Source organism: Pelobates fuscus, chromosome 6 (assembly GCF_036172605.1).
Source record: "Pelobates fuscus isolate aPelFus1 chromosome 6, aPelFus1.pri, whole genome shotgun sequence".
Taxonomy (NCBI): Eukaryota; Metazoa; Chordata; class Amphibia; order Anura; family Pelobatidae; genus Pelobates; species Pelobates fuscus.
Window position 1 is genome coordinate 27227225 of NC_086322.1, and position 27132 is coordinate 27254356.

Here is a 27132-nt window from a genome sequence, read left to right on the forward strand (position 1 = left end):
ACCACCATCACCCCCACCACCCTCAGCCTCACCCCCACTACCACCATCACCCCCACCACCCTCAGCCTCACCCCCACTACCACCATCACCCCCCACCACCATCACCCCCACCACCCTCAGCCTCACCCCCACTACCACCATCACCCCCACCACCATCACCCCCACCACCCTCAGCCTCACCCCCACTACCACCATCACCCCCACCACCCTCAGCCTCACCCCCACTACCACCATCACCCCCCACCACCATCAACCCCACCACCCTCAGCCTCACCCCCACTACCACCATCACCCCCCACCACCAGGGCCGGATTAACATAGGGGCTGATGGAGCTGCAGCTCCAGGCCCAGGCCCATGGAATAGGCCCATTTAAAAAATTTTAAAAAAAAAAACTTTTTTTTTTTTTTTACACACTACTCTTAGGTTTGCCATCTGACTGGTATTTTACTGGTTTGCCACCTGACTGGTATTTGAGGCTGCCTGGCCATGCCAGTATTGCAGTCTTGAGGCTGCCTGGCCAATACAAATGCAGGTATTTTTCTCAGAATAAATGGAGATTACTCTGCAATACCAGCACCGGCCAGTAGGGGTCACTGTGTGTGGAGAGAGGCAGGGATAGGAAGTTACAGCATATTCCTGCCTCTCTCTACTACTTACTGATCCGTGGGGGAGCAGCAATACAGCACAGAGTCCAGACAGCAGCTATACAGCTCAGGTAAGAGAGGGATGGGGGGAAAGGCAGCAGGGACACATGGGGACACTGAGACACTAGGGGACACTGAGGCACTAGGGGACATATGGGGACACTGAGACACTAGGGGAAACAGACACTAGGGGACAAATGTAGAGACAGACACTAGGGGACACTGAGACACTAGGACACATGGGGACACAGACACTAGGAGACCTGGAAACACTGAGACACTTGGGGACACTGGAAAACATGGGGACACTGAGACACTAGGGGACACTGGGACACATGGGGATGCTGAGACACATGGGGACGATGTGAAACATAGGAACATTGGGAGACACTGAGAAATTTGGACACAGAGACACTATGTCCCCATTTCTCCCAGTGTCCCAATGTCCCCCATCCAGTGTCGCTAGTGTCTCACTGTCCCCAAGTCTCCCAGTGTGCCTAGTGTCCCCATGTGTCCCCAGTGTCCCTATATGTCCCAGTGTTCCCATGTCTATGTCCATAACTGTCCCCTTGTCTCCCAGTGTCCCCAAGTGTCTGTCTCCCAGCCAGTGTCCCATAGTCTCCCGCTGTACCCATGTCTCTGTGTCCCTAGTGTCTTAGTGTCCCAAATGTTTCAGTGTCCCCATGTCTCCCAGTGTGCCTAGTGTCCCCATGTCTCCCAGTGTCAGGGCCGGATTAAGAGCGCACTGGGCCTGGTGCTGACAATTATGATGGGCCTAATTACAGGATCTTATTGACCAAAAACACTAAAACAGTCATGCCTCCCAAAAAGGGGGCATGTCTGTCCAAAGAATTTGAAGGACAGCCTGGCATGAATGCATGCCAGGCTGCCAGCCAATCCTGCAGGCTGTCCAACTAAGGGCATACTATGCAGGCAGCACCCTGAGCTTGACATAAATGCATCCTAAAATGCGCTCACTCCATGCTTTCTAAGGACGGTCCCCTAGCACTCACATGTCCACTTGTCTCCTTACTTTCTTACTAGCAGGCAGAAGTTCCTGGTATATAGTCTGAGACAGAGAAAAGGTGTATGTAGTGAGTGTAGAAGAAAGGGGACATGCCACAGTGTTAGAGAGACCAACGTCTGATTACCCAAACTAATTTTATTGTCAGCCAGTCCACACAAGTTTTGTTCCCATACATCCCATACATCCCTCTTAAGCTTCCAAACTTAAAGGGACACTATAGTCACCATAACAACTACAGCTTATTGTATTTGTTCTGGTAAGTAGAATAATTCCATCCAGGCCTTTTGCAGTGAACACTTTCTTTTCAGAGAAAATAACTCCACTGGGCACTCCTTAGATGGCTTCTAGAGGTGCTTCCTGGGGCAGTACTGCCTAGTGTGCAGCACTGCCATTCAGTGTCTCCACCCTCGGCATGCAGACACTGAACTTTCCTCATACAGATGCATTGATTCAATTTATCTTTATGAGGAGATGCTGATTGGCCAGGGCTATGTTGGACTTGTGCTGGCTCTGCCCCTGATCTGCATAGTTGACAGTCTCAGCCAATCTTATGGGGAAGTATTGTAATTTGCTCAGACCACCACTTCTGATGATGTCAGCAGACAGTCAGTTCAGAGGCAGAGCCAGCAGCTGCAGACTTGAATACAAGTTATATTTTACTATACTTAGGGAGGCAAGAAGGGGCCAGGGTGGTGGTTTTAACATAATAGGGTCAGAAATACATGATTGTGTTCCTGACCATATAGTGCTCCTTTAAACAAGAGTATGTGAAGAGTAGTTAGGGTTGCCACCTTTCTTGGAAAAAAATACCAGCCTTAATCATTTGTATAATCACAAGGAGTGACATCAGAGAAAATTCTTTAACATCACCAACAGACTACTCACAGTTTGATTCTGCTGTATAGATGGATTGCTCCCAGTGTCTCAGTCTCACAAGTCACCCAGTGTCTCAGTGTCCCTATGTATCACAGTGTCAGTGTCCCCATGTCGCCCAGTCCCCTAGTCTCTCAGTGTCCCCATTTCTCCCAGTGTCCCAATGTCTCAGTGTGTACCCATGTCACTAGGATACTGGGGACACTGAGAGACTGGGGGACACAGAGACATGGGGACACTGAGACATTTAGGGAAACTGTGAGAAATGGGGACACTGAGACACTAGGGAGACATGGGGACACTGAAACATTTGTGGACACTAAGACACTAGGGACACAGAGACATGGGAACACAGACACTGAGAGACTAGGGGAAACTGGGAGACTAGGGGACACTGGGGACACTTGCTGGGAGACAGACACTTGGAGACACTGGGAGACATGGGGACAGTTGTGGACATAGACATGAGGACACTGGGACATATAGGGACACTGGGCAGGGCCGGATTAACATAGGGGCTGATGGAGCTGCAGCTCCAGGCCCAGGCCCATGGAATAGGCCCATTTAAAAAATTTAAAAAAAAAAAACTTTTTTTTTTTTTTTACACACTACTCTTAGGTTTGCCATCTGACTGGTATTTTACTGGTTTGCCACCTGACTGGTATTTGAGGCTGCCTGGCCATGCCAGTATTGCAGTCTTGAGGCTGCCTGGCCAATACAAATGCAGGTATTTTTCTCAGAATAAATGGAGATTACTCTGCAATACCAGCACCGGCCAGTAGGGGTCACTGTGTGTGGAGAGAGGCAGGGATAGGAAGTTACAGCATATTCCTGCCTCTCTCTACTACTTACTGATCCGTGGGGGAGCAGCAATACAGCACAGAGTCCAGACAGCAGCTATACAGCTCAGGTAAGAGAGGGATGGGGGGAAAGGCAGCAGGGACACATGGGGACACTGAGACACTAGGGGACACTGAGGCACTAGGGGACATATGGGGACACTGAGACACTAGGGGAAACAGACACTAGGGGACAAATGTAGAGACAGACACTAGGGGACACTGAGACACTAGGACACATGGGGACACAGACACTAGGAGACCTGGAAACACTGAGACACTTGGGGACACTGGAAAACATGGGGACACTGAGACACTAGGGGACACTGGGACACATGGGGATGCTGAGACACATGGGGACGATGTGAAACATAGGAACATTGGGAGACACTGAGAAATTTGGACACAGAGACACTATGTCCCCATTTCTCCCAGTGTCCCAATGTCCCCCATCCAGTGTCGCTAGTGTCTCACTGTCCCCAAGTCTCCCAGTGTGCCTAGTGTCCCCATGTGTCCCCAGTGTCCCTATATGTCCCAGTGTTCCCATGTCTATGTCCATAACTGTCCCCTTGTCTCCCAGTGTCCCCAAGTGTCTGTCTCCCAGCCAGTGTCCCATAGTCTCCCGCTGTACCCATGTCTCTGTGTCCCTAGTGTCTTAGTGTCCCAAATGTTTCAGTGTCCCCATGTCTCCCAGTGTGCCTAGTGTCCCCATGTCTCCCAGTGTCCCTATATGTCCCAGTGTCCTCATGTCTATGTCCACAACTGTCCCCATGTCTCCCAGTGTCTCCAAGTGTCTGTCTCCCAGCAAGTGTCCCCAGTGTCCCCTAGTCTCCCAGTTTCCCCTAGTCTCTCAGTGTCTGTGTTCCCATGTCTCTGTGTCCCTAGTGTCTTAGTGTCCACAAATGTTTCGGTGTCCCCATGTCTCCCTAGTGTCTCAGTGTCCCCATTTCTCACAGTTTCCCTAAATGTCTCAGTGTCCCCATGTCTCTGTGTCCCCCAGTCTCTCAGTGTCCCCAGTATCCTAGTGACATGGGTACACACTGAGACATTGGGACACTGGGAGAAATGGGGACACTGAGAGACTAGGGGACTGGGCGACATGGGGACACTGACACTGTGATACATAGGGACACTGAGACACTGGGTGACTTGTGAGACTGAGACACTGGGAGCAATCCATCTATACAGCAGAATCAAACTGTGAGTAGTCTGTTGGTGATGTTAAAGAATTTTCTCTGATGTCACTCCTTGTGATTATACAAATGATTAAGGCTGGTATTTTTTTCCAAGAAAGGTGGCAACCCTAACTACTCTTCACATACTCTTGTTTAAAGGAGCACTATATGGTCAGGAACACAATCATGTATTTCTGACCCTATTATGTTAAAACCACCACCCTGGCCCCTTCTTGCCTCCCTAAGTATAGTAAAATATAACTTGTATTCAAGTCTGCAGCTGCTGGCTCTGCCTCTGAACTGACTGTCTGCTGACATCATCAGAAGTGGTGGTCTGAGCAAATTACAATACTTCCCCATAAGATTGGCTGAGACTGTCAACTATGCAGATCAGGGGCAGAGCCAGCACAAGTCCAACATAGCCCTGGCCAATCAGCATCTCCTCATAAAGATAAATTGAATCAATGCATCTGTATGAGGAAAGTTCAGTGTCTGCATGCCGAGGGTGGAGACACTGAATGGCAGTGCTGCACACTAGGCAGTACTGCCCCAGGAAGCACCTCTAGAAGCCATCTAAGGAGTGCCCAGTGGAGTTATTTTCTCTGAAAAGAAAGTGTTCACTGCAAAAGGCCTGGATGGAATTATTCTACTTACCAGAACAAATACAATAAGCTGTAGTTGTTATGGTGACTATAGTGTCCCTTTAAGTTTGGAAGCTTAAGAGGGATGTATGGGATGTATGGGAACAAAACTTGTGTGGACTGGCTGACAATAAAATTAGTTTGGGTAATCAGACGTTGGTCTCTCTAACACTGTGGCATGTCCCCTTTCTTCTACACTCACTACATACACCTTTTCTCTGTCTCAGACTATATACCAGGAACTTCTGCCTGCTAGTAAGAAAGTAAGGAGACAAGTGGACATGTGAGTGCTAGGGGACCGTCCTTAGAAAGCATGGAGTGAGCGCATTTTAGGATGCATTTATGTCAAGCTCAGGGTGCTGCCTGCATAGTATGCCCTTAGTTGGACAGCCTGCAGGATTGGCTGGCAGCCTGGCATGCATTCATGCCAGGCTGTCCTTCAAATTCTTTGGACAGACATGCCCCCTTTTTGGGAGGCATGACTGTTTTAGTGTTTTTGGTCAATAAGATCCTGTAATTAGGCCCATCATAATTGTCAGCACCAGGCCCAGTGCGCTCTTAATCCGGCCCTGCCCACCACCATCACCCCCACCACCCTCAGCCTCACCCCCCACCACCATCACCCCCCACCACCCTCAGCCTCACTCCCCACCACCATCACCCTCAGCTTCACCCCCCACCACCATCACCCCCACCACCCTCAGCCTCACCCCCACCACCATCACCCCTCCTCAGCCTCACCCCTCCTCACCATCACCCCCCACCCCCCACCACCCTCAGCCTCACCCCCACCACCATCACCACCCTCAGCCTCACCACCATCACCCCCCACCACCCTCACCATCACCCCTCCCCACCATCACCCCTCCCCACCATCACCCCTCCCCACCATCACCCCTCCCCACCCTCACCCCCACCACCCTCAGCTTCCCCCCACCACCCTCACCCCTCACCACCATCAGCCTCACCCCCCACCACCATCACCCCTCACCATCACCCCTCCCCACTATCACCCCCCACCACCCTCAGCCTCACCCCCACCAACCTCAGCTACACCCACCACCACAGTCACCATCACCCCCCACCACCCTCAGCTTCACCCCCACCACCATCACCCCTCCTCAGCCTCACCCCCACCACCCTCAGCCTCACCATCCCCCATAACACCTCCCCACCCTCAGCCTCACCCCCACCACCCTCAGCCTCACCATCCCCCATAACCCCTCCCCACCTTCAGCCTCACCCTCACCACCCTCACCATTATCCCTTCACCCTCAGCCTCACCCCCACCACCCTCAGCCTCACCATCCCCCATAACCCCCCACCACCCTCAGCATCACCCCTCACCCCCCTCAGCTTCACCCCCTCAGCTTCACCCCCCTCAGCATCACCCCCTCAGCATCACCCCCTCAGCATCACCCCCCTCAGCATCACCCCCTCAGCATCACCCCCCTCAGCATCACCCCCCTCAGCATCACCCCCCTCAGCATCACCCCCCTCAGCATCACCCCCCTCAGCATCACCCCCCTCAGCATCACCCCCTCAGCATCACCCCCCTCAGCATCACCCCCCACCACCCTCAGCATCACCACCCACCACCCTCAGCATCGCCCCTCACCACCCTCAGCATTAATCCCCACCACCCTCAGCATCACCACCCTCAGCATAACCCTCTGTCACCACCCTCACCATCACCCCCTCCTTCTCACATCACCCCCTCCTTCTCACATCACCCCCCTCTCACTCTCACATTACCCACTCTCACATCACCCCCTCTCACTCACATTACCCACTCTCACATTACCCCCTCTCACTCTCACATTACCCCCCTCTCACTCTCACATTACTCCCCTCTCACTCTCAGATTACCCCCCTCTCACTCTCACATTACCCCCTCTCACTCTCACATTACCCCCCTCACTCTCACATTACCCCCTCTCACTCTCACATTACCCCCTCTCACTCTCACATTACCCCCTCTCACTCTCACATTACCCCCTCTCACTCTCACATTACCCCCTCTCACTCTCACATTACCCCCCTTTCACTCTCACATTACTCACTCTCACATTACTCCCTCTCACTCTCACATTACTATCACCCCCCGCTCCCTCTCACATTACCATCACCCCCCGCTCCCTCTCACATTACCATCACCCCCCGCTCCCTCTCACATTACCATCAACCCCCTGCTCCCTTTCACCATCACACCCCCTGCTCCCTTTCACCATCACACCCCCGCTCCCTCTCACCATCACACCCCCCGCTCCCTCTCACCATCACACCCCCCGCTCCCTCTCACCATCACACCCCCCGCTCCCTCTCACCATCACACGCCCCGCTCCCTCTCACCATCACACGCCCCGCTCCCTCTCACCATCACACGCCCGCTCCCTCTCACCATCACACGCCCCGCTCCCTCTCACCATCACACGCCCCGCTCCCTCTCACCATCACACGCCCCGCTCCCTCTCACCATCACACGCCCCGCTCCCTCTCACCATCACACCCCCCCGCTCCCTCTCACCATCACACCCCCCCCGCTCCCTCTCACCATCACACCCCCCCGCTCCCTCTCACCATCACACCCCCCCGCTCCCTCTCACCATCAGCTACCCCATACACATAGGGTCTCAGACAAAAACATTCGCACACACAAGGATACTCTCTGTCAGACACACTCTCAGGCACATACACAGGTAGACAGTGCATCAATGTGTATATGTGACACTTTTTTGTTAGTGGGGCCTCATGTTTGCGTTTCGCCTAAGGCCTCATAAAGTCTAGAGCCGCCTCTGTCTGTAAGTATACTTGCAAACATGGAAATCACTCTGACACCTATTAAGGAGACAAAAACAGAAAAAGAGCTCCTAGTGCAGCATAGTAATTAACTTATAAATATATAGAATAAAGCAAACAGAGGTGCCTTTTAGGTGTTACACTCACAAGATTGGAGTGGTAAAAGCACCACTCGTTGCTATAGCACTCAGGGAGGATCAGCCCCTAGAGTGCGTGGGATCCGTGGAAAGGAAGCTTGCAATCCGGATCTCAGGTAAGTATACTTTATTAATTGAAATTTAAAAACAGCAAAACTTGTTGTGGAGGTAGTTAGTCCGCTCACCAGCCTCAGGAAACCGCAAAGAAAGTTCCATATACTCATGTAATGTAAAAAAGTCTTCCGGCTGCTATCCTGCTATCTCCAAATCACTTCCTGGTTCCGGGTCCGTAATGCATTTCGCCCCACCCACAGGGCTTTGTCAAACGGCTGATGCTTCCTCCCACTCTCATGTGTCTTATATACACCAGTCCATGTTGCCAACCATTTTAAAATCAATACAAACTTTCTCATCAACATTTCAAAGTCCAAAATAAGTCTCTTATTAGTAGCACTGCTGATCCCAGTGCTAACTGATAGAAATGGGGTCTCAGATATTCAATTTTTTTTTTTTTTTTTTTTTTTTTTTTCCCAACATGGAAACAATGGGTTATATTGCCTAAACCGATTTTTCACATATTTCTGTGGGCAATAAGAAACTCTACAAAAACTTATTTTATTCAATTAGCATTATGAATTTAAGTAAATATATACATTTAAAATTCTAAATAAAAAAGACAATATGTCTTTTCTTAAAATGGCAGCACACATTCTCATAATACCACTAAAAATCCATCTAAAAACCTGATTAGGGAACAAAAAACATATACACCCCTACATAAATCAACTTTTATGTTATGTTTCATATCACAGTGGGCACTATTCACCATGGCTTAACAACATACCCAAGGGCCAACTACTTAGGTTGAAACGGAATTGTACAGAGGAAAAAGTGATTGATCAGCAGGCTGAAGACCTTCTAAAGAAATTTAGGGAAAAATCCTATCCAGAAGATATCCTAAAAAAAGCTTTTAACAAGGTGAAACCAATTGCACAAATAGATCTAATTAAAAAACAAAAAGTGAAAAATATGAATCAGGAGAGTTTTAACGAAGTGTTAGTCTTTGATTGTAATAATCAGCATAAATATTTGAAAAAAACTATCAACAGATTCTGGCCAATATTAAAAACAGACAAAGACTTAAGTGGGCTACTCCCGTCCAAACCCAAAATTACCTTTAGAGGGGCTCCGAGTTTAAGAAGCAATCTTGTACACAGTTATTTGAGAGAAAAGCCTAAGAGAGTAACGGAGAATTTCCTAGGACACCCCATCGGTTTCTACAGATGCAAGATGTGTCTTGCCTGTAGGAATATGGGGAATATTAAAGAGAGCAAAGTGGAAAAATTTAGGTCAGAGAGAACGCAAAGAGAATTCAAGATTAAAGAGCACATTTCTTGTCACAGCAATAATGTGATCTATTTGTTGAAATGTCCATGTAGACTGGAGTATGTGGGAAGGACGACCCGTCCACTCCACATAAGGATAAGAGAACATATTTATAATATTAGAAAAGGATTAGAAAGTCATAGTGTCTCAGAACATTTTAAGAAAGTGCATGGACAGGATCCACGGGGACTAGAGTTCATAGGCATTAAGAAGGTACAGCGGGACTGGAGGGGAGGTAATTTTATTCGTAAGATCGGACAGGAGGAGATGAGATGGATATTTCAAATGGAAACACTAACTCCGTCCGGTCTCAACAAAGATTTTGAACTTTGTAATTTTCTGTAGTATTTTTAAATTTTTATGTTTTTATTTTTGATCTTAATTTGTTTTTGTTTTTTTGTAGTATATATATTTTTTTAATGATTGTTACATCGTGAACATATTTATTTATATTCACAATGATAATTAACCCCTTAACGCCGTTACGGCGTTCAATGCCGTCGCGGCTTTAAAGGGCTTTAAAGCCGTTGCGGCGGCATAGAACGCCGTAACGGCTGAAGCCCCCGGGAGGTACTGTGTACTCACCTCCGCCGCGATCCTCTTCTGGGGGGCTGCCTGAGAGCCCAGGCAGCCCCCCTCCGGCAAATGAGGCCCCCGGGGGCCATGTGATCGCTCTCAAAGAGCGATCACATGGCCCCCTATAGCTGGCTATGGATCTGCCATCAGGGGGACTGTCTAAAATATTAGACAGTCCCCCTGCTGGTAGGAAAGTATATAAAAAAAAAAATACACATGTTAAAATAAAATACAAGTATTTATATATATATAATATATGTATATATATTATATATATAATATATATACATATTATATATATGTAACGTCACACAAAGTGTATTTTAATATTAATATTAATATATATTAGTATTAAAATACACTTGGAATGACGTTACATATATATAATATGTATATAAAAGACTTGATAAAAGTCCTGCGAGGACTGAAACGTTGAACCTATCACTGGCACGTTTGTGAATAAACACATTACTTTCTACTAAGTCCTCTTGAGTGCACTCGTTCTTCATTGTATATATTATATATATAATAGATCTACATATATATATTATATATATATACGTATAATTAAAATAATAAATAAATAAGATAAATAATTAAATAAATAAAATATTGAAACAAAATTTAAAATAAATTATATATTCATATGTAATTTCATTCTAACTGTATTTTGTTATTAATATATATATATTAGAAACAGAATACACTTAGAATGACATTCTATGTATATCTATCTATATATAAAATACAAATAACCGCAAATATATATATTTATAGATAAATACATATAATTACATAAAAGATTACATTAGTATACACGTAGAATTTAAATACCTATAAATGCATATATATTAAAATTCTACGTGTATATTTAAGTAATTTTTTAACATAATTATGTCATTTGATTAATTAAAATTTGATTGACATGCCTGACAACACAGGGAGAAAGTGCAGAGAATTTAATTCGCAAGCACTATATTTGACCCTGTAACTCTCCAAGACACCATAAAACCTGTATATAGGGGGTACTGTTTTACTCGGGAGACTTCGCTGAACTCAAATATTAGTGTTTAAAACTGGTAAATTGTATTACAACGATGATATTTTAAGTAAAAGTGACGTTTTTTGCATTTTTTACAAACAAACGGCACTTTTATGGACTATATTATTGTTGTAATATGTTTTACTGTTTTAAAACACTAATATTTGTGTTTAGTGAAATCTCCCGAGAATAACAGTATCCCCCATGTACAGGTTTTATGGTGTTTTGGAAAGTTAGAGAGTCACATATAAGGCTTGCATTTCATTTTTTTGACATTGAAATTTGCCAGATTAGTTATGTTGCCTTTGAGACCGTATGGTAGCCCAGGAATAAGAATTACCCCATGATGGCATACCATTTGCAAAAGTAGACAACCCAAGGTATTGCAAATGGGGTATGTCCAGTCATTTTTAGTAGCCACTTAGTCACAAACACTGGCCAAATATTAGTTTTTTGCTTTTTTCACACAAAAACAAATATGAACGCTAACTTTGGCCAGTGTTTGTGACTAAGTGGCTACTAAAAAAGACTAAACATACCCCACGTTCAATACCTTGGGTTGTCTACTTTTTCAAATGGTTTGCCATTATGGGGGTAATTCTCATTCCTGGGCTACCACACCGTCTCAAAGGTAACATTACTAATCTGGCAAATTTCAATTTGAAAATGGAACGTTCTATATTTGACCCTGTAACTTTCCAAAACACCATAAAACCTGTTAATGGGGGGTACTGTTGTACCCGTGAGACATCGCTGATTACAAATATGTGCATTTTGTTGCAATAAAACCTAACAGTATTATGACATTTACAGCTAAAATGTGAGGCGGAACTACAAATAAAAAAAAAAAATCAAATTTCTCACAGTTTTTTTTTATTTTATTCATAATAAATTGTTTCATATATAAATATTTTATATGAAATTAAAGCCCTGTTTCTCCTGAACAAAATGATATATAATAAGTGTGGGTGCATTTAATAAGAAAGAGGTGAATTACGGTTGAACAGACATATAGCGCAAATTCCAGTTTTTGTTTACGTTTTGTTTTGATCAGAACGTGCACTATTGACTCCGTCCTGAAGGGGTTAAGCAAAAATAGTTTTTGGGAATTTCTTATCACATATATAAATATGTGCAAAATTTGGTTTAGGCAATATACCCCCCCTTTTTTATTAAGTTTTAAGTATTTTCAAAAGTAGTTGTTTATTTTTCTCTAAACAAATGAGCTGCCATGAAATAAGTTTCAAAGTGCTAAACACCTCCATTTATGTAGGGGTGTATATGTTTTTTGTTCCCTAATCAGGGTTTTAGATGGATTTTTAGTGGTATTATGAGAATGTGTGCTGCCATTTTAAGAAAAGACATATTGTCTTTTTTATTTAGAATTTTAAATGTATATATTTACTTAAATTCATAATGCTAATTGAATAAAATAAGTTTTTGTAGAGTTTCTTATTGCCCACAGAAATATGTGAAAAATCGGTTTAGGCAATATAACCCATTTTTTCCAGGTTGCGAAAAAAAAAAAAAAAATTGTCTGAGACCCCATTTCTATCAGTTAGCACTGGGATCAGCAGTGCTACTAATAAGAGACTTATTTTGGACTTTGAAATGTTGATGAGAAAGTTTGTATTGATTTTAAAATGGTTGGCAACATGGACTGGTGTATATAAGACACATGAGAGTGGGAGGAAGCATCAGCCGTTTGACAAAGCCCTGTGGGTGGGGCGAAATGCATTACGGACCCGGAACCAGGAAGTGATTTGGAGATAGCAGGATAGCAGCCGGAAGACTTTTTTACATTACATGAGTATATGGAACTTTCTTTGCGGTTTCCTGAGGCTGGTGAGCGGACTAACTACCTCCACAACAAGTTTTGCTGTTTTTAAATTTCAATTAATAAAGTATACTTACCTGAGATCCGGATTGCAAGCTTCCTTTCCACGGATCCCACGCACTCTAGGGGCTGATCCTCCCTGAGTGCTATAGCAACGAGTGGTGCTTTTACCACTCCAATCTTGTGAGTGTAACACCTAAAAGGCACCTCTGTTTGCTTTATTCTATATATTTATAAGTTAATTACTATGCTGCACTAGGAGCTCTCTTTCTGTTTTTGTCTCCTTAATAGGTGTCAGAGTGATTTCCATGTTTGCAAGTATACTTACAGATTGTGCTTTGTTTCACCACAACCACTGTTTGTTTTTCAATTATTTATAATATTTCCACTCTGTAAACACCTCATTTTATGTACACAGGGTTACTTTCACTCTCTATAAGAGGTCCATAGTGAATACGAATTATTATTTTTTATTTTTTTTGCGCACCATCACTACTGTAAGTTATTTTATGTTCAAATCGTTTTACCAGGATTTGTTTTTGTTGGTTGCTGCATGTACTAAGATCCTTCTCTCATTTGCGCCATCCTATTTATAATCGTTTTTTCTTTTTTTTTTTTTTTTTTTATAAATTCTTTATTTTGAAAGATTTTTTTTGTTTTGTTTAGGGGTAAGGGGTACAGAAAATAAGCGGGGGGTAAACATTTGGTAAACATGAAAAAGGAACATATATTGCTTGTACATAAAGTTATTACAGTATTTCGAATATTTCGACAGTTGCAATATTCTTGTGATTATGGATCTCAGCGTTGTGATACATATCATTATTCTATTCTTGCGTGATACATCCTGGTCTAGTGGTTTGGGTAGGGTACAGAAGATTAAAGGGTTGGGGGTAGGATGCCCTGTCCTATCATAGGTGTGCAGTTGTGGCGTACCTTTTTTGCACATTGTGCTTTCGTGATCTTTCTGTTGTACACTTTGTGTTTGCGTACTTCAGTGGTCAAGTCGTCCCGCTGGGTTTCGGGCTCCTCTGGGATGAGAGGGGTCGGGGTGGGAGATATCCTGAATTGTCAGCTTGTAGTGTCTGTCTCTGTTTCTTGTGCTCTTCCGTTCTAAGCGAGTTATTGTCAGTTATATGTCATCGGTATGGGTGTGGTTTGTGGGTCGTTTCGGCGTCATTTGTGGTGCGGTGTGGTGTGCGTTGTGGGTGCTGTATTGCTTTGTTAATCGTTAGTGTGAGTGTGTGTTTGCTGCGTATTGCTATTGTTTGGTCATGTGTGTCCTTTGTTCTTGTTCGCCATTGGTGCCGGCGTGTATCGTAGCTTGGTTGGTAGGAGAGTGTGGTTTGTGTAGGGGTGTTCTAACGGTCTACTGACTCGGGGGGAGGGGGGCTGAGGGGGTTATGGGTGTGGGATATGTGTGGTTGACGCGTACTTGGGATGTGATCCCGTGTGGGTGCTCACTGGTGGTCTAGGCTGTTGGTGGGTATTCATAGAACCATGGGTCCCAAATTTTATTGAAATGTGTGGTCGTGTCTTGAACCAGAGCGGACAATTCGTCCATTTTGATTGTGTCCTTAATTTTCCTTTTTACTGTGTCTAGCGTGGGTGTGTCTGGGCTTCCCCATTTCTCAGCGATGGCTCTCCTGGTTGCTAGTGCAATTTTGGCAATCAATTTGTTTTGGGATCTTGGTGTATTGGCCATGGGTTTGGATAGTAGCCATATCCATGGGTCGTGTGGTATGTTAGTGTGGAGGATCTGTGATACCATGGTTTCTATTTGGTTCCATAGTTGTGTTGTGTGTGTGCATTCCCACCACATGTGTATGTAAGTGCTTCTGTGTCCACAGCCTTTCCAGCATAGGTCATTGTCCGACCTGCCCATCTGTTTGAGTTTTAGTGGGGTGACGTACCATCTCAGTAGTGTCTTGTATGCTTGTCCCTTGTGGTTCACGCATATGGATATGGATGCCGTGGCTTCCCATATGTCGGTCCAGTCTGTTGGATCCTCGGCTGGACCTATGTCCCTCTCCCAAGCCGACACATATGTAAGTGCTCCGTGTTTAACGTTTTGAATTAAATGGGTGTATAGCTTTGAGATCTGTCCTTTGTGTGTAGGGGTTTGTATGCATTGTTTTTCGAAGGGCGTAAGAGTTTTTGTGCCGGCCTGTTTTATTGTCGGAGTTTAGAGGAAGCTCCTAAGCTGTAGGTGGCGGAACATGTCGAAGGTGCGGTATGGTGTAGTTTGTGGGAGGTCCGCGAATGGTATTGGTTGTTGGTTTCTATAGAAGTGGTGTAGTCGTGTGAGGTCGTTTTCTTCGAATCGGGCGAAGTCTTTTGGTGTCATGCCGGGTGGGAAGTGTGTGTTGCGGAGAATTGGTGTCAGGGGTGAGGGTTGTGTTGTCAAGCCACTTTTTTGGGTTACTTTGTCCCAGATGTTGATAGTGTTGATGATTGCGGGGGATGTTCGGGGTAGGGGAGGTCTTGCTGTTCTGGGGAGCCATATGTATAATGATGGGAAGTCCCTGCCAAAGATATTGTGCTCTAGGTCTACCCATCTTTTGGTTCCGCAAGGGGCGTGCCAGTTTTGTGCTTGTGTTAGCTGAGCTGCCTGGTAGTAGTGGGTGAGGTGTGGGAGGCCTAAACCCCCTGCTTTGTTGGGAACGTATAGGGTTTGTCTTTTGATCCTGGTGCGTCTGTTGGCCCATATGAATTTGTCGATTGTAGATTGTAGTTGCTTGATGTCAGTGTTTTTAATTGGGATTGGTAGAGTTTGGAATAAGTATAAGAGCCTGGGTAAGACATTCATCTTAACCGATGTCAGTCTTCCCAGCCATGATATTGGCATGTTTTGCCATTTCTCTACATCTTGTTTGATTTTTTGGATCGTGGGTGTGTAGTTTAGGTCATAGCTGCGAGAGAGGTCTGCTGGGATGGCTATACCTAAGTACTTGATATGTGTGGGTGCGAGGTCAAAGGGGTAGATTTGGTGTATAGCTGTTTTTGTGGGGGCGTCTATGTGTATGGCTAGGACTTCAGTCTTGTCGATGTTCAGTTTATATCCGGATATGTTGGCGTAGGTTTCCAGGGCTTGAAGGAGTGGTGGGAGGGAAGTTATTGGTTCTGTTATTGTGATGAGTAGATCATCTGCATATGCTGCAGTTTTGTATTCTTCTCCGCGGATTTTTAGGCCTTGTATGTTTTCGTTTGTTCTGAGTGTTTGCAGGAGCGGCTCCAAGGAGAGCGCAAAGAGGAGAGGGGACAGCGGGCATCCCTGGCGTGTGCCATTGTGTATCGTGAAGGAGGGGGGATTTGTTAGGGGTAATAGGAGGTGGGCTTGTGGGGTGGCGTATAGTACCTGTAGGGCGGTAATGAATGTTGGGGGGAATCCAAATTTGGTTAGAGTGGCGAATAAGAAGGGCCATAATAGTCTGTCAAAGGCCTTTTCTGCGTCTAGAGATAGGAAAAGGGTCGGTGTGTGTCTGGTTTGTGCCGTCCATATGAGGTCGTATGTCCGTCTTGTGTTGTCGCTGGCCTGTCGCGTCGGTATAAAGCCTACTTGGTCTGGGTGTATCAATTTGGGTATGAGGGGGTTTAGGCGGTCGGCAAGGATTTTGGTGAACAGTTTTAAGTCTACGTTGAGGAGGGAGATCGGTCGGTAGTGTCCTGGTTCTAAGTGTGATTTGTTGGGTTTTGGAAGGAGGCATACGTTGGCTTGTAGCATGTCTTTTGGTAGTGGGTCGCCTTGTAAGATGGTGTTGTATAGGTTGCAAAGGTGTGGGATCAGGGTGGGGGCATATGTTTTGTAATAGAGCCCTGTGAACCCGTCCGGGCCTGGGCTTTTGTTGGGTTTCAGGGCTTTTATCGCCCCTGCGAGTTCTATTGTTGTTATGGGGTTGGCCAGTGTTTGTGCTGCTTCTCCATTGAGGGAGGGTAACGCTACTTGGTTGAGATATGTTTCTGTTAGTGTTTTAATAGGTGTTGGGTTATGGCGTGCTCCTGGTGTGTGATCGTACAAAGCCTCATAGTATTTTAGGAAGACGCTAGCAATTTCTTCTGGGGCTTCTGTGATTGCTCCATCAGGGGTGCGTATTTTGTGTATCTGTTTGTTTTCGGTTCTTTGTTTGAGTTTTCGTGCGAGTAATGTATCGGCTTTGTTGGCTTTGTCATAAAAGAGTTGCTTTGTCCATAGTAAGGCTTTTGTTGAGTCTTTTGCCATATATGTTTTTATGTCAGTTTGGCATTTTTTAATCTGTTCGGTTAGCTCTTGTGTTGGGTCTGCTTTGTGCTTTGCTTCAAGGGTTCGGAGAGTTGTGAGTGTTTTTTCTAGGTGTGCTACCTTTTGTTTTTTATGTATTGTTGCTTGGTTTATTAGGACTCCCCTGAGCACTGCCTTGTGGGCAGCCCATAGGGTCCCTTCTGAGGTGTCTGCGGATTTGTTCAGTTGGAAGTATTCTGTGAGGGCCCTGTCTACTTCTTGTCTGATTTGTGGGTTATGAAGCAAGTGGGGGTTCAGTCTCCAAGACCATGGTCGGACTGTGCAAGGTAGGTTAATTGTGAGTGTTATTTCTGCGTGATCGGACCACGTAATGGGGCCTATGGATGTGGAGTGAACCATTGGTGCCAGTGCTGGGGAGATGAGAAAAAGGTCGATGCGGGAGTATGAGTGGTGTGGGTGCGAGAAGAAGGTGTAATCTAAAGATGTTGGGTGTTGAGATCTCCATGCGTCTAGGAGGTGGGTGCGCGAGATGAATGAGGAGAGCAGTTTGTCTGTTTTGGCCGTCGGCGGTCCATGTTGAGTGTGCGTGCGAGTGCGGAGTCTGTCAACTGAGGGTGAAGGGGATGCATTGAAATCTCCGCCAAGTATGGAGTGGTGGGAGGGAAACAGAGCTAGGTGTGCTTGTAGCGTGTGCCAGAAAGTGCTGGAGGGTGTGTTTGGGGCATACAAGGAAGTGAAGGCGTATGAGTGTGTGCCTATTTTGCCCGTGACTGTGAGGTATCGGCCTTGTGGGTCTGCTATTGTGCGGTGGATGATGAGTGGGCACGATTTTCGGATAATGATGGCTACTCTGTTGTGCTTGCCGTGAGAGGAGCTGGCGAAATGGTTGATTCGGTAGTGTCGGCTCAGGAGAGGGAATTGTTTAGCTTCAGTGTAGTGTGTCTCTTGAAGGAGGAGTACGTCCGCCTTAGATCTGTTTGCCCATCTCATTAGTTGGTGTCGTTTGGTCGGATTGTTTAGTCCTTTACAATTTATCGATAGGCAGGTCAGAGTGGCCGGCATGCTGGGTGTGGCTGTGTTGTGTCTTGTGTGTGGTGTTTCGTTTATGTAGTGCGTGTTAGGGGGGGAGAGCAGGGTTGTTGGTTAGCGGGGAGGGGTGGGGATTCGGGGTAATGGGTCGGGTGACGGGTGGCGGTGCAGGGGGGGGTTTGTGGGATGTCCCAGGTGGATCTGGGTATAGGGGAGTGGGTTGGGTCCTGGTCTTACTGGTTGGTTGCCAGGCGTCTTTTGGGCGGCTGGGTTTGCTTATTTGGATGTTTATAGTTTGTAAGCAATGTGAGGTTTTGGTGTTCTTGTTTATGCTTTGTGGTCAGGTGAGCTAGGAGTTATACGTTTGGTTGGGGTTTTGAGGGTGGAGGTGGGTCGGTGCTTCGCCTCTCCCTCTCTGTCCCCGGGTTTTCTGTTCTAGTTCCGAGGGTGCATCTCGGGTAGGGTGGTTTGAGTAAGAGTTTCAATTGTGCTGGTTGGTTTGACTCGCGTCGTGCGAGTGAGAGTGTGTTAGAGGGTCTGTTTTCAGGTTATTGTGTTGGAGGGTGGTGATGTATGAGAGCCAGTTTCGTGATGTGAGGTCATGAGGGCGTTGTTAATCGCCATGGTCTGCGTGGTTCTTGTCTTGGTTATGTGTGTGAGTGGTTCCTAGGTCGTATGTGCTTGTCGTGATTTCTTTGGTGGGTGATGCAGGTGTCGGTGTCGGTCATGTGTCGTTGTTGTGCCTGTGGTAAGTGTGTTTTTCTGCTAACCTGTTTGCGTATTGAAATCGGTGGGTTCAAGGTTGGTGTCTGGTTTCTCGTTGGTGGGCAGTCGCTTGTGTCTGTCCAGGTTAGGCGTTCTGTCTGTCCGTCATGTTCCAGGTATCGAGGATAGTTTTTGCTGAAAGACAAAGGCGCGTGCGAAGGCACTGCAGTCGGTGTTAGTTGTTTGTCTCTGGTCGTGTACTTGATTGGGTAAGGTGTAGTGTCAGGGGAGTTGTGTCTGGGGTCTGGTGGGCCTTTTAATAGGTTATGGTACCTTTTGGGCTGCAGGAGCTGCATGTATACCTCAGGGGGTGTCTGCTCCCTGTGAGGCTTGTAAGCTTGATGGGGCGGTCTCGTGTGCTCAGGGTCTCTCGAGGGAGTTACTTTTAGAGTGTCAGGTTGTGATTGGCTCACATAGCCCTAGGGGGTGGTGGTTGTCGCCCTTCCCTCTTCGCCTTATATTGCTCTAAGGTAAGTTGTATGGTTGTGGGGCATAGGGGGGGTCGTTGTCGTGATGTCGTCGTGCGGGGGTGTTTCTAGTGAGGTTAGGGAGCCTCTTCTGTCAGGCAATGGGATACATTCTGATAAATACATATACACATGCAGAGAGGCGCTATGTAACATTGGTGACTAAGTATAGTTTGGATATCAGTGAGGCGCTATAGTTTGTCACACAACTGCACTTCAAAGTAAATGACGGTTCAAAACACCCCTAACTATATAATACAAAGAAGAGGGGTAAGGTGTGCGGTTCTGGTAAAAAATAGAAATAAGCATATAAGTAGTACCTTGGGGTGGGACACATTCTGCATTAATCAAACCTCATTTTGTGAAATAGTGTTCCTCCCCTGGGGTTTGTTACTAAAATGTTACCGCTAGTTTTTTCTTGCTTTCCCCCCCGGTTAAATCTGTGGGCGCCCTTTCCTTCTGTAAGGGTGTCACCGGTAAGGCCTTAGTTGTTGTTCTGCCTTACTTTTGGCCCAGTTTCGAAGTTGTACATATTAAATATGCCCCCTGCGTGTCTGCCTTTCAGTGTGGGTTCCGGGTATCGAACCTTGCCTTCCCCCCTGGGTGCTCTTTAGCTCATTCGGTCCGGCCTGGTCTGAGAACGAGGCACTGTGAGACCTCTGGGTCTTTGTGGCGTTTCCCAACCCTTCCCTCTCCCCATCTCTCCCCCCACCCCCCCCTGCCGAGTAGGGTCGGAGGATGAGGAGTGGGGACATCCACAAGTGGGGCATAAAAAGGGCAGCATCTCGCTGGTGATGTGGTGAGGGGAGAGAGACTGCGCGCTGGTGTGTCGCGTCTCTAGATACACTTAAGTGGGTTGGGCAGGTATTGAGCTAGGGTGATGGGTCTTGGGGAGGCCAAGAAGGCCTTCTACTTTGCCTTGTGGCCTGTCGTGCCCCGGTGTGGTCGTTTTGTGTGGTTGGGAGGCAATTATGTAGCTCCCCGACCCGGTTGGGGTCCGGGGTGTGTGGGGAATGTATGTTGTCCCTCGCACTCGTGCGACATTATTATAGGCTTGGGACTGAGACCTGCGAGGTCTAGGCCTAATGAAGGGCAGTTATAGTGCTCTGGGGTGTCATGGCATGGCAAATAAATATAACGTTGTAATAAACTTGCATATCAAACAGAAACGTTAATCTTAACTAGGGTGTAACAGTTCGTAGTGCATACTACCGGAGGAACAGTGTCCTTGGACCACGTTCACGGAGTGGAACTTTCCGCTCTTTGTGGGTCCGCCGATGTGGTTCTGGCAGCTGTTCATGGTACCGTTCAAGTGTCTGTCTGGGTTTGCTCCTGGGGGACCGATGGTGTTTTCCTCTTGGTCTGCATGCGGCTTGTGTTGGAGCGGGGTCCTTCTTTACGGCTGTTGTCTCCTAGAGTGGCACGGTTGGAGTCGGCCGGTGGATACCGCAAGGGGATTCCCAGATGCGCTGCAAAATCCTGCATGTCGGTGACTTGATGGAGGGTGAAGGTTTGGTCTCCCTTTTTAGCTGTCAGCTTGAAAGGGTGCCCCCACATATAGCGCCACCCGGATTCAATTAGCGCGGTGGTGAGGGGTTTTAGTTCTCGGCGTTTCCTCAGTGTCGTAGGCGCCAGATCTTGATAGAAATGAAGCTGTTGCCCTTGATATAGAGGCGGGCGGTTTCTGGCTGCGTTCATTAGCTTTTCTTTAATTGGGAAGTGAAGGAGTTTCACGATGATATCCCTGGGGATATTGGGGTTGAATGTCGGCGGCCTCAGCGCTCGGTGTGCTCTTTCTATGTATATGTCGTGTTCTGGGGTGTCAGGCAGGAGGGAGTGGAATACTGCTGTAATGGTTGGCAGTATGGCGTCCGGTAAGACGGTTTCCGGTAGGCCCCGTATGCGTATGTTTTGCCTGCGGGATCTATTATTTAAGTCCTCTAGGCCATCCTCCAGAAAACGTACCCTGTCCGACAGATTCTCCAGTTCTCTGCCGTGGGTGGTTGTTTGTATTTGGGTTTCTTTTATGAGGCGTTCAGTGGTGCCTGTGCGAGAGGCCAGCGCCTCTATGTCTTCTTTGAGGCCTGATATTTGTTTTTCGAGTGCTGCCGTTGTGTAGGCCTTGATGTCGGCCGATGTTTCTCTGAGCATTCTTCGGAGATCATCTTTAGTAAGAGGTGATGTGTCTGTAGATTCCCTGTCACTCTCTTCAGAGTCCGAGCCTGTGTCTGCCTGGCTCTGGGCCCAAGATGGCTGCTTGTCTTCTTTGGCGCGGAACATCGTGGCCACTGACGGTGTGGATTCTTTTCTTTTTTTCGTTCCCCCCATCTGAATGTGTGGTGATGGGGTTGCTGAAGGTCTGCGTTAAGTTTTGGGGGTGAGATGCACCTTTGTGGAGGCTGATGGATGCGGATTGTATGCCCGGGGTAAGAGAGCTAGGAGAGCACACGTCTTACTCCATGGAAGGTTAGGCTCCGCCTCCATCGTTTTTTCTTTTATATCCAATATAATGTACATAGAAAACCTGTGGGGATTGGGTCCATAAAATTAGTTTTAATTCTGGGCCCCAATTTTATTTATATTCCCAAATAAATGGAATTTTGTATTTATTTCAGGTCTGAATATAACATTGAAACATTTTGGAAAAAATATGCATGCTAAAAGTCCAGCACTTGAGGTCAATATGGCAAATATCTCTACAGCCACCATGTATTTCCCTTTGGTGCTCAGATAGGCCGGGATCATTGCAATCCAAACACTGCAAAATACCAGCATGCTGAAGGTGATGTACTTGGCTTCATTAAAACTGTCCGGTAATGTCCTGGCTAAAAAAGCTATTATGAAACTAACAGCTGCCAGGATTCCCATATAACCCAGGACTGAGTAGAAGGCAATAACTGAACCTTCATTACACTGAATGATGATCGTTCCTTGATGAGAATGTGTGTCAAGTTCCATAAAGGGGGGTGAAATAGCCAACCATATTACATTAATTATAACTTGAACAGCAGAACAGCAGAATACGAAACAATTGGAGACTTTTAAACTAACAAAGCTTTTCCAGACACTGCCGGGTTGGGTGGCTTTAAAGGCAAAATAGATAATTATAGTTTTACCCAAAATGCAAGAGATTGCTATTGAGAAGAGGGTTCCAAAAGCAGTTTGACGCAGCATGCAGGTTATTTCCACAGGTCGACCGAGGAACAGAAACACACAGAGAAAGCTCAGCATGATGGACACCAGGAGGACAAAGCTGAGCTTCTTGTTATTGGCTTTTACAATAGGCGTGTCTTGATACCAAATAAAAATGACTAATATCATAAATGTTATAAGGAAACACAAGATTGAGAGAGAGGACAAAATGATGGCAATAGTATCATTTCTGTAGGCTAGAAATTCTTCCAGTTTTGGAATACACCGATCTTTCCTCTCATTGGGCCATTCAGCGTTTAGACATTTCTCACAGTTTTCACTATCTGTAAAATAGTAAATAAAATATTATTTGTATGTGAATAAATATAGATTTATAAAACCTATTTAACCCCTTCGTTACCAAGCAATTGCAAATACGCCACCTCCAGGATACTAGTAATTTGGATGTCCTTGGAAATCATATTTAAATGTTTTATTGTTTCAGTATGGATAGCACGTTATTAGATGGACACAAAAACTAGCATTTTAGTTGGACAGAAACACTTTATAAAATCATGTACCTAATAATGAAGTTTCAGACAAGGAAACAGTGTTGTAAATAAATATATAAGTATATTGTCACATTGCCATGATGTTGCCCATACCATAACACTATGGTGCCAAGATGTTACCCATAACAAAGCAGTAATACATGCATATACATACATACATCCCAGACACACTCACTGATACTACCAGAAATACAAACACACAAAGATTCAGTGCCACACACAGGCTCACATTCTCAGGCCCACACAAATTCACAATGTCAGAGATAGATACACACTCACACAGAATCCAAAATACACTGTCAGACATATGCACATATATACGCAGATATACACATTCACAGTCACACACGCAGTATTAGAATAGTTCACACACATTTACTCTGGTGGTGTAGTGTTTTGTAAGTCCTGACAGAAGCCGTCAGACAGGCCCCCAAGCACATGCTGCTTCTCTGCTTTTTTCTGATGTAAAGTGCACCTTGATATAGTTATGGAGTAGGGACATAAGTGTGTCTGGTGGCTTCTGTAGGATCTACAGCACACTATCTCTAACACTGCGTAAGGGGTATTAGGGTAATCCATCCTCCGATTGCCTTCTTCACCTGGAGCATGCCCAGCAGCTCACAGCAAATGAGATATGCCACCCCACTCAACCACAGCCTAATTAGCTAACCACAAAAATGATAGGCTTCTCAGTGTTTAGTGAGATAAACACAAATCCACCTTTTGAATACAAACTCCCTGTTCCATCCACTGCATGGGAGCAACATACTGGTTATGTGATACATTATTGTATCAGTATTGATATTTTCTTAGGCTACTCTTCATATATATATATATATATATATATATATGTATTAAGGCCTTTTGGCCTGTAATTGTGGGAGGGGCGTATGACACACCTCTTCCCTACTTAAGGGACACCCCTTACCTGGCTCCATATCGTTCGAGGTCAGCGCTGCATCATTTCCACTTCCGGGTCATCCAGACGCCATTTTACCTGATTACTCCATGAGGTTTTTTAAGCAGAGCTGTGTCAGGAATCCAGCCACAGGCTTTTCCGGCCTACCACCTTCTTTCTTCAATCCATCGCCATGGATGGTGTCCAAGTGACTCACAAACTGTAAGTCAACCTACCCGTTATGCCAGGCATCAGTCCCACGGCACCATGCACGGGTCAGGTCCTCACTTTACGGCTGCATTTTGTCTAAGTCTGTTCTAAAACCATTGCATGTTCATGCATATCATTCGTTTAAACCCCCTACCGGTCTTTGGGTGTACTACAGGCTTCTTAGACATTATCGCATTTCATGTACAAACCAACGAACCACTGCATTTTCGCCTACACACTGACCCCTACCGGTCATTCGGTGTACTACAGGTTTCTCAGACATTATTGCATTTCATGTACAAACCATCGAACCACTGCATTTTCGCCTACACACTGACCCCTACCAGTCATTCAGTGTACTACAAGCTTCTCAGACATTATTGCATTTCATGTAAAAACCAACCTTGCTTCATTTAAACGATTGTCATTTCGGTTAGTGTTTTCTGGTCGGCACGTATTCATAGTATATTCTATGCACGATTGCTGTTCGCATTAAAATGCATACGGTTAAGCTATTCATGCTAACTTCTGTTTCCCTTCATACTAAGATTCGGTTATTCTGCTATGTATTCACATAGATCTTTTTCGTGAGTTACATTTCATGTATTTACATTTGGTTAAAAAGTTGCTTGGTTAAATAGACAGACCATTTTCATGCTATTGTTAAGGTATCACTTATTACATCAAGGGTATAAACCCAGCTAACATTTCTGTATAGACATTAGACTCCCACGCTTACTGGAGTTTTTTTATAATTATCCATTTCATTACAATTAAATCAGCCTACGTTACAGGCCTCATTTCTTTGTTGTTAACCATGACACAAGGATTTAATTCCTTTTCATGCATACTCGTGTTAAATCACACGTACTGATCCAACCAATCATACGTTTCCTGCACAGTAATCGGTTAAACTTTCAAATACTTATTTTACACTATCTTAGGTTGTCTATTTTGTTTCAGTTTGCTTATTATATATATATGGTTTTAATAATAATAGTTATTTTATTTTACAATGCAGATATTACATGTATATTACTGTTATGGTTAGCCTACATTACGGCTCCTTTTTCTGTCATGCTCGTACGACATACCACGAGTTCAAGGACACGGTCCCATTTTCAAAGAGTATAATGGAGATATGATGTTAATACAACCATGTACATTACGATTACATGGCACTAACTATTCAGGCCATTTCTTATCATACTCATACGATATACCACGAGTATATAAGAACACGGTCCTACCTTCCACAGAGGGTTTCGGGTTGAATCACACGCATTAGTTCAACCACTCATACGTCACGTTACAACATTTTCTGCATAGATTGTCATTTCACATAATTTCACATGGCATTTACAAACTCAGGCCTTTTCTTGACACACTCAGACGACGTAACACGAGTATTCAAGAACACGGCATATACGTCTCACAAGACTTTCCGTTTTTGAATCACACGTTTCTGGTTCATGCATTCATACGTCACTTTACAGCAACATTTATGATTCTGCATATTGTCACTTCACATTAAAAAGTCCCTTGCATTCCCAGATCAGTTTAGTGACATGCATATCATCTGATCACCTTCCATATATACACATTACACGGCCAATCCCCTGCTGCCAGGTATCGGACTCAGCGTAACGCTTGTCACCAAGCATGGGCAGTCATGTCACTATCATACTCATAGATTTTACACCTCCCACACATACTGCTAGAAGCCCTAATCCCAGCCTATACAGGTCTCACAGGATCCATTCTCACTCTATCCCTTTTTAGGTTTATCCAGGTTTTCATACCTGTCGAATCTCAAAACTTCATACATACTAGCAGGTACGTAAGCCTGCTCACGTTGTAGTTCACATACGTTTCATTCTTCTAGGCCATAGAGTACTGGCAAGTTAGGGGTATAGGCCCAAATAGGTACCTCCCTTCTTGGCATTTCTGCCTATCGTTTAGTGGTCCGCGAGGCCAACACCCCGCCTCAACGTTTCGGAGGCAAACGCCATCGGGCCACACGTGAGTTAGCCGCCTCGCAATATTATAGAGAGGGCCTCACCTGTCACTCCCTCCCCCTGTTTTCTTTTACTATCACCGAGAGGCCTACGATTCCTGCCACTACGACGGGTGGCCTCAATAACCCCTCGCGCCAACTCATAGACAGAGCCTCTCATAGCCACTTGGCAACTAGCAGGGCCTCACCTGTCACAAAACAAGATTAATTTTTCGCCTTTCAGGCCTAGTTAGCCTGCCAGTATCACCCCTGAGGAATCGGTCAGTACACCCCTTACCATGGCTGGGTCGGCCACTGCGACCCCTCCAGCACTGGTTGAGTTGCAATCACTTTCTCCAGCCATCTATTTCAGGGCACATGCTAAATCTGTGTCCAAATAAAATGTATCCCAAAACTATACTTAACATCAATAAACATTTCTGTACTTACGACATTACTGCCACATCATCCATCTAGACATTTGGTGGAATTCATTATCTCGGGTCTATCAGAAGGATTCACACAGGCCTCATACACATGCCTTCCGGAATCCTGGAATGTCCTAATTTACAATCCGCACAACAAACCCTACAGCGGTGGAGACACTCATAGCCAGGAAGTGGCAGAGGACTTCCTATGGGGGCCCTTCCAGTCCCCTCCGTTCACCACATGGCGGACAAACCCCATCGGTATTGTCACGGGGAAATCTTCTCACAAACAGAGACTTATCATTGATCTATCAACACCTCACACCTCTGCCACTCCTAGTCTGAACTCCCTCATACCTCTGAGGAATTTTCACTGCAATATTCCACCATAGATCACGCCATTACGGCTATCGTGCAGGCAGGGGCCGGAGCATGGCTC

At 45.7% G+C, this 27132-nt stretch overlaps 1 protein-coding gene across 1 annotated transcript in view; it reads right to left on the minus strand.

Moving 5' to 3' along the window:
- Positions 1-22010: 22010 nt before the first annotated feature.
- Positions 22011-27132, minus strand: part of LOC134566025 (uncharacterized) — a 110169-nt gene continuing 105047 nt past the window's right edge. The window contains exon 7 of the mRNA XM_063425738.1: positions 22011-22933. Coding sequence (XP_063281808.1) covers positions 22011-22933 — 923 coding nt within the window. The remainder of the gene's footprint in view (positions 22934-27132) is intronic.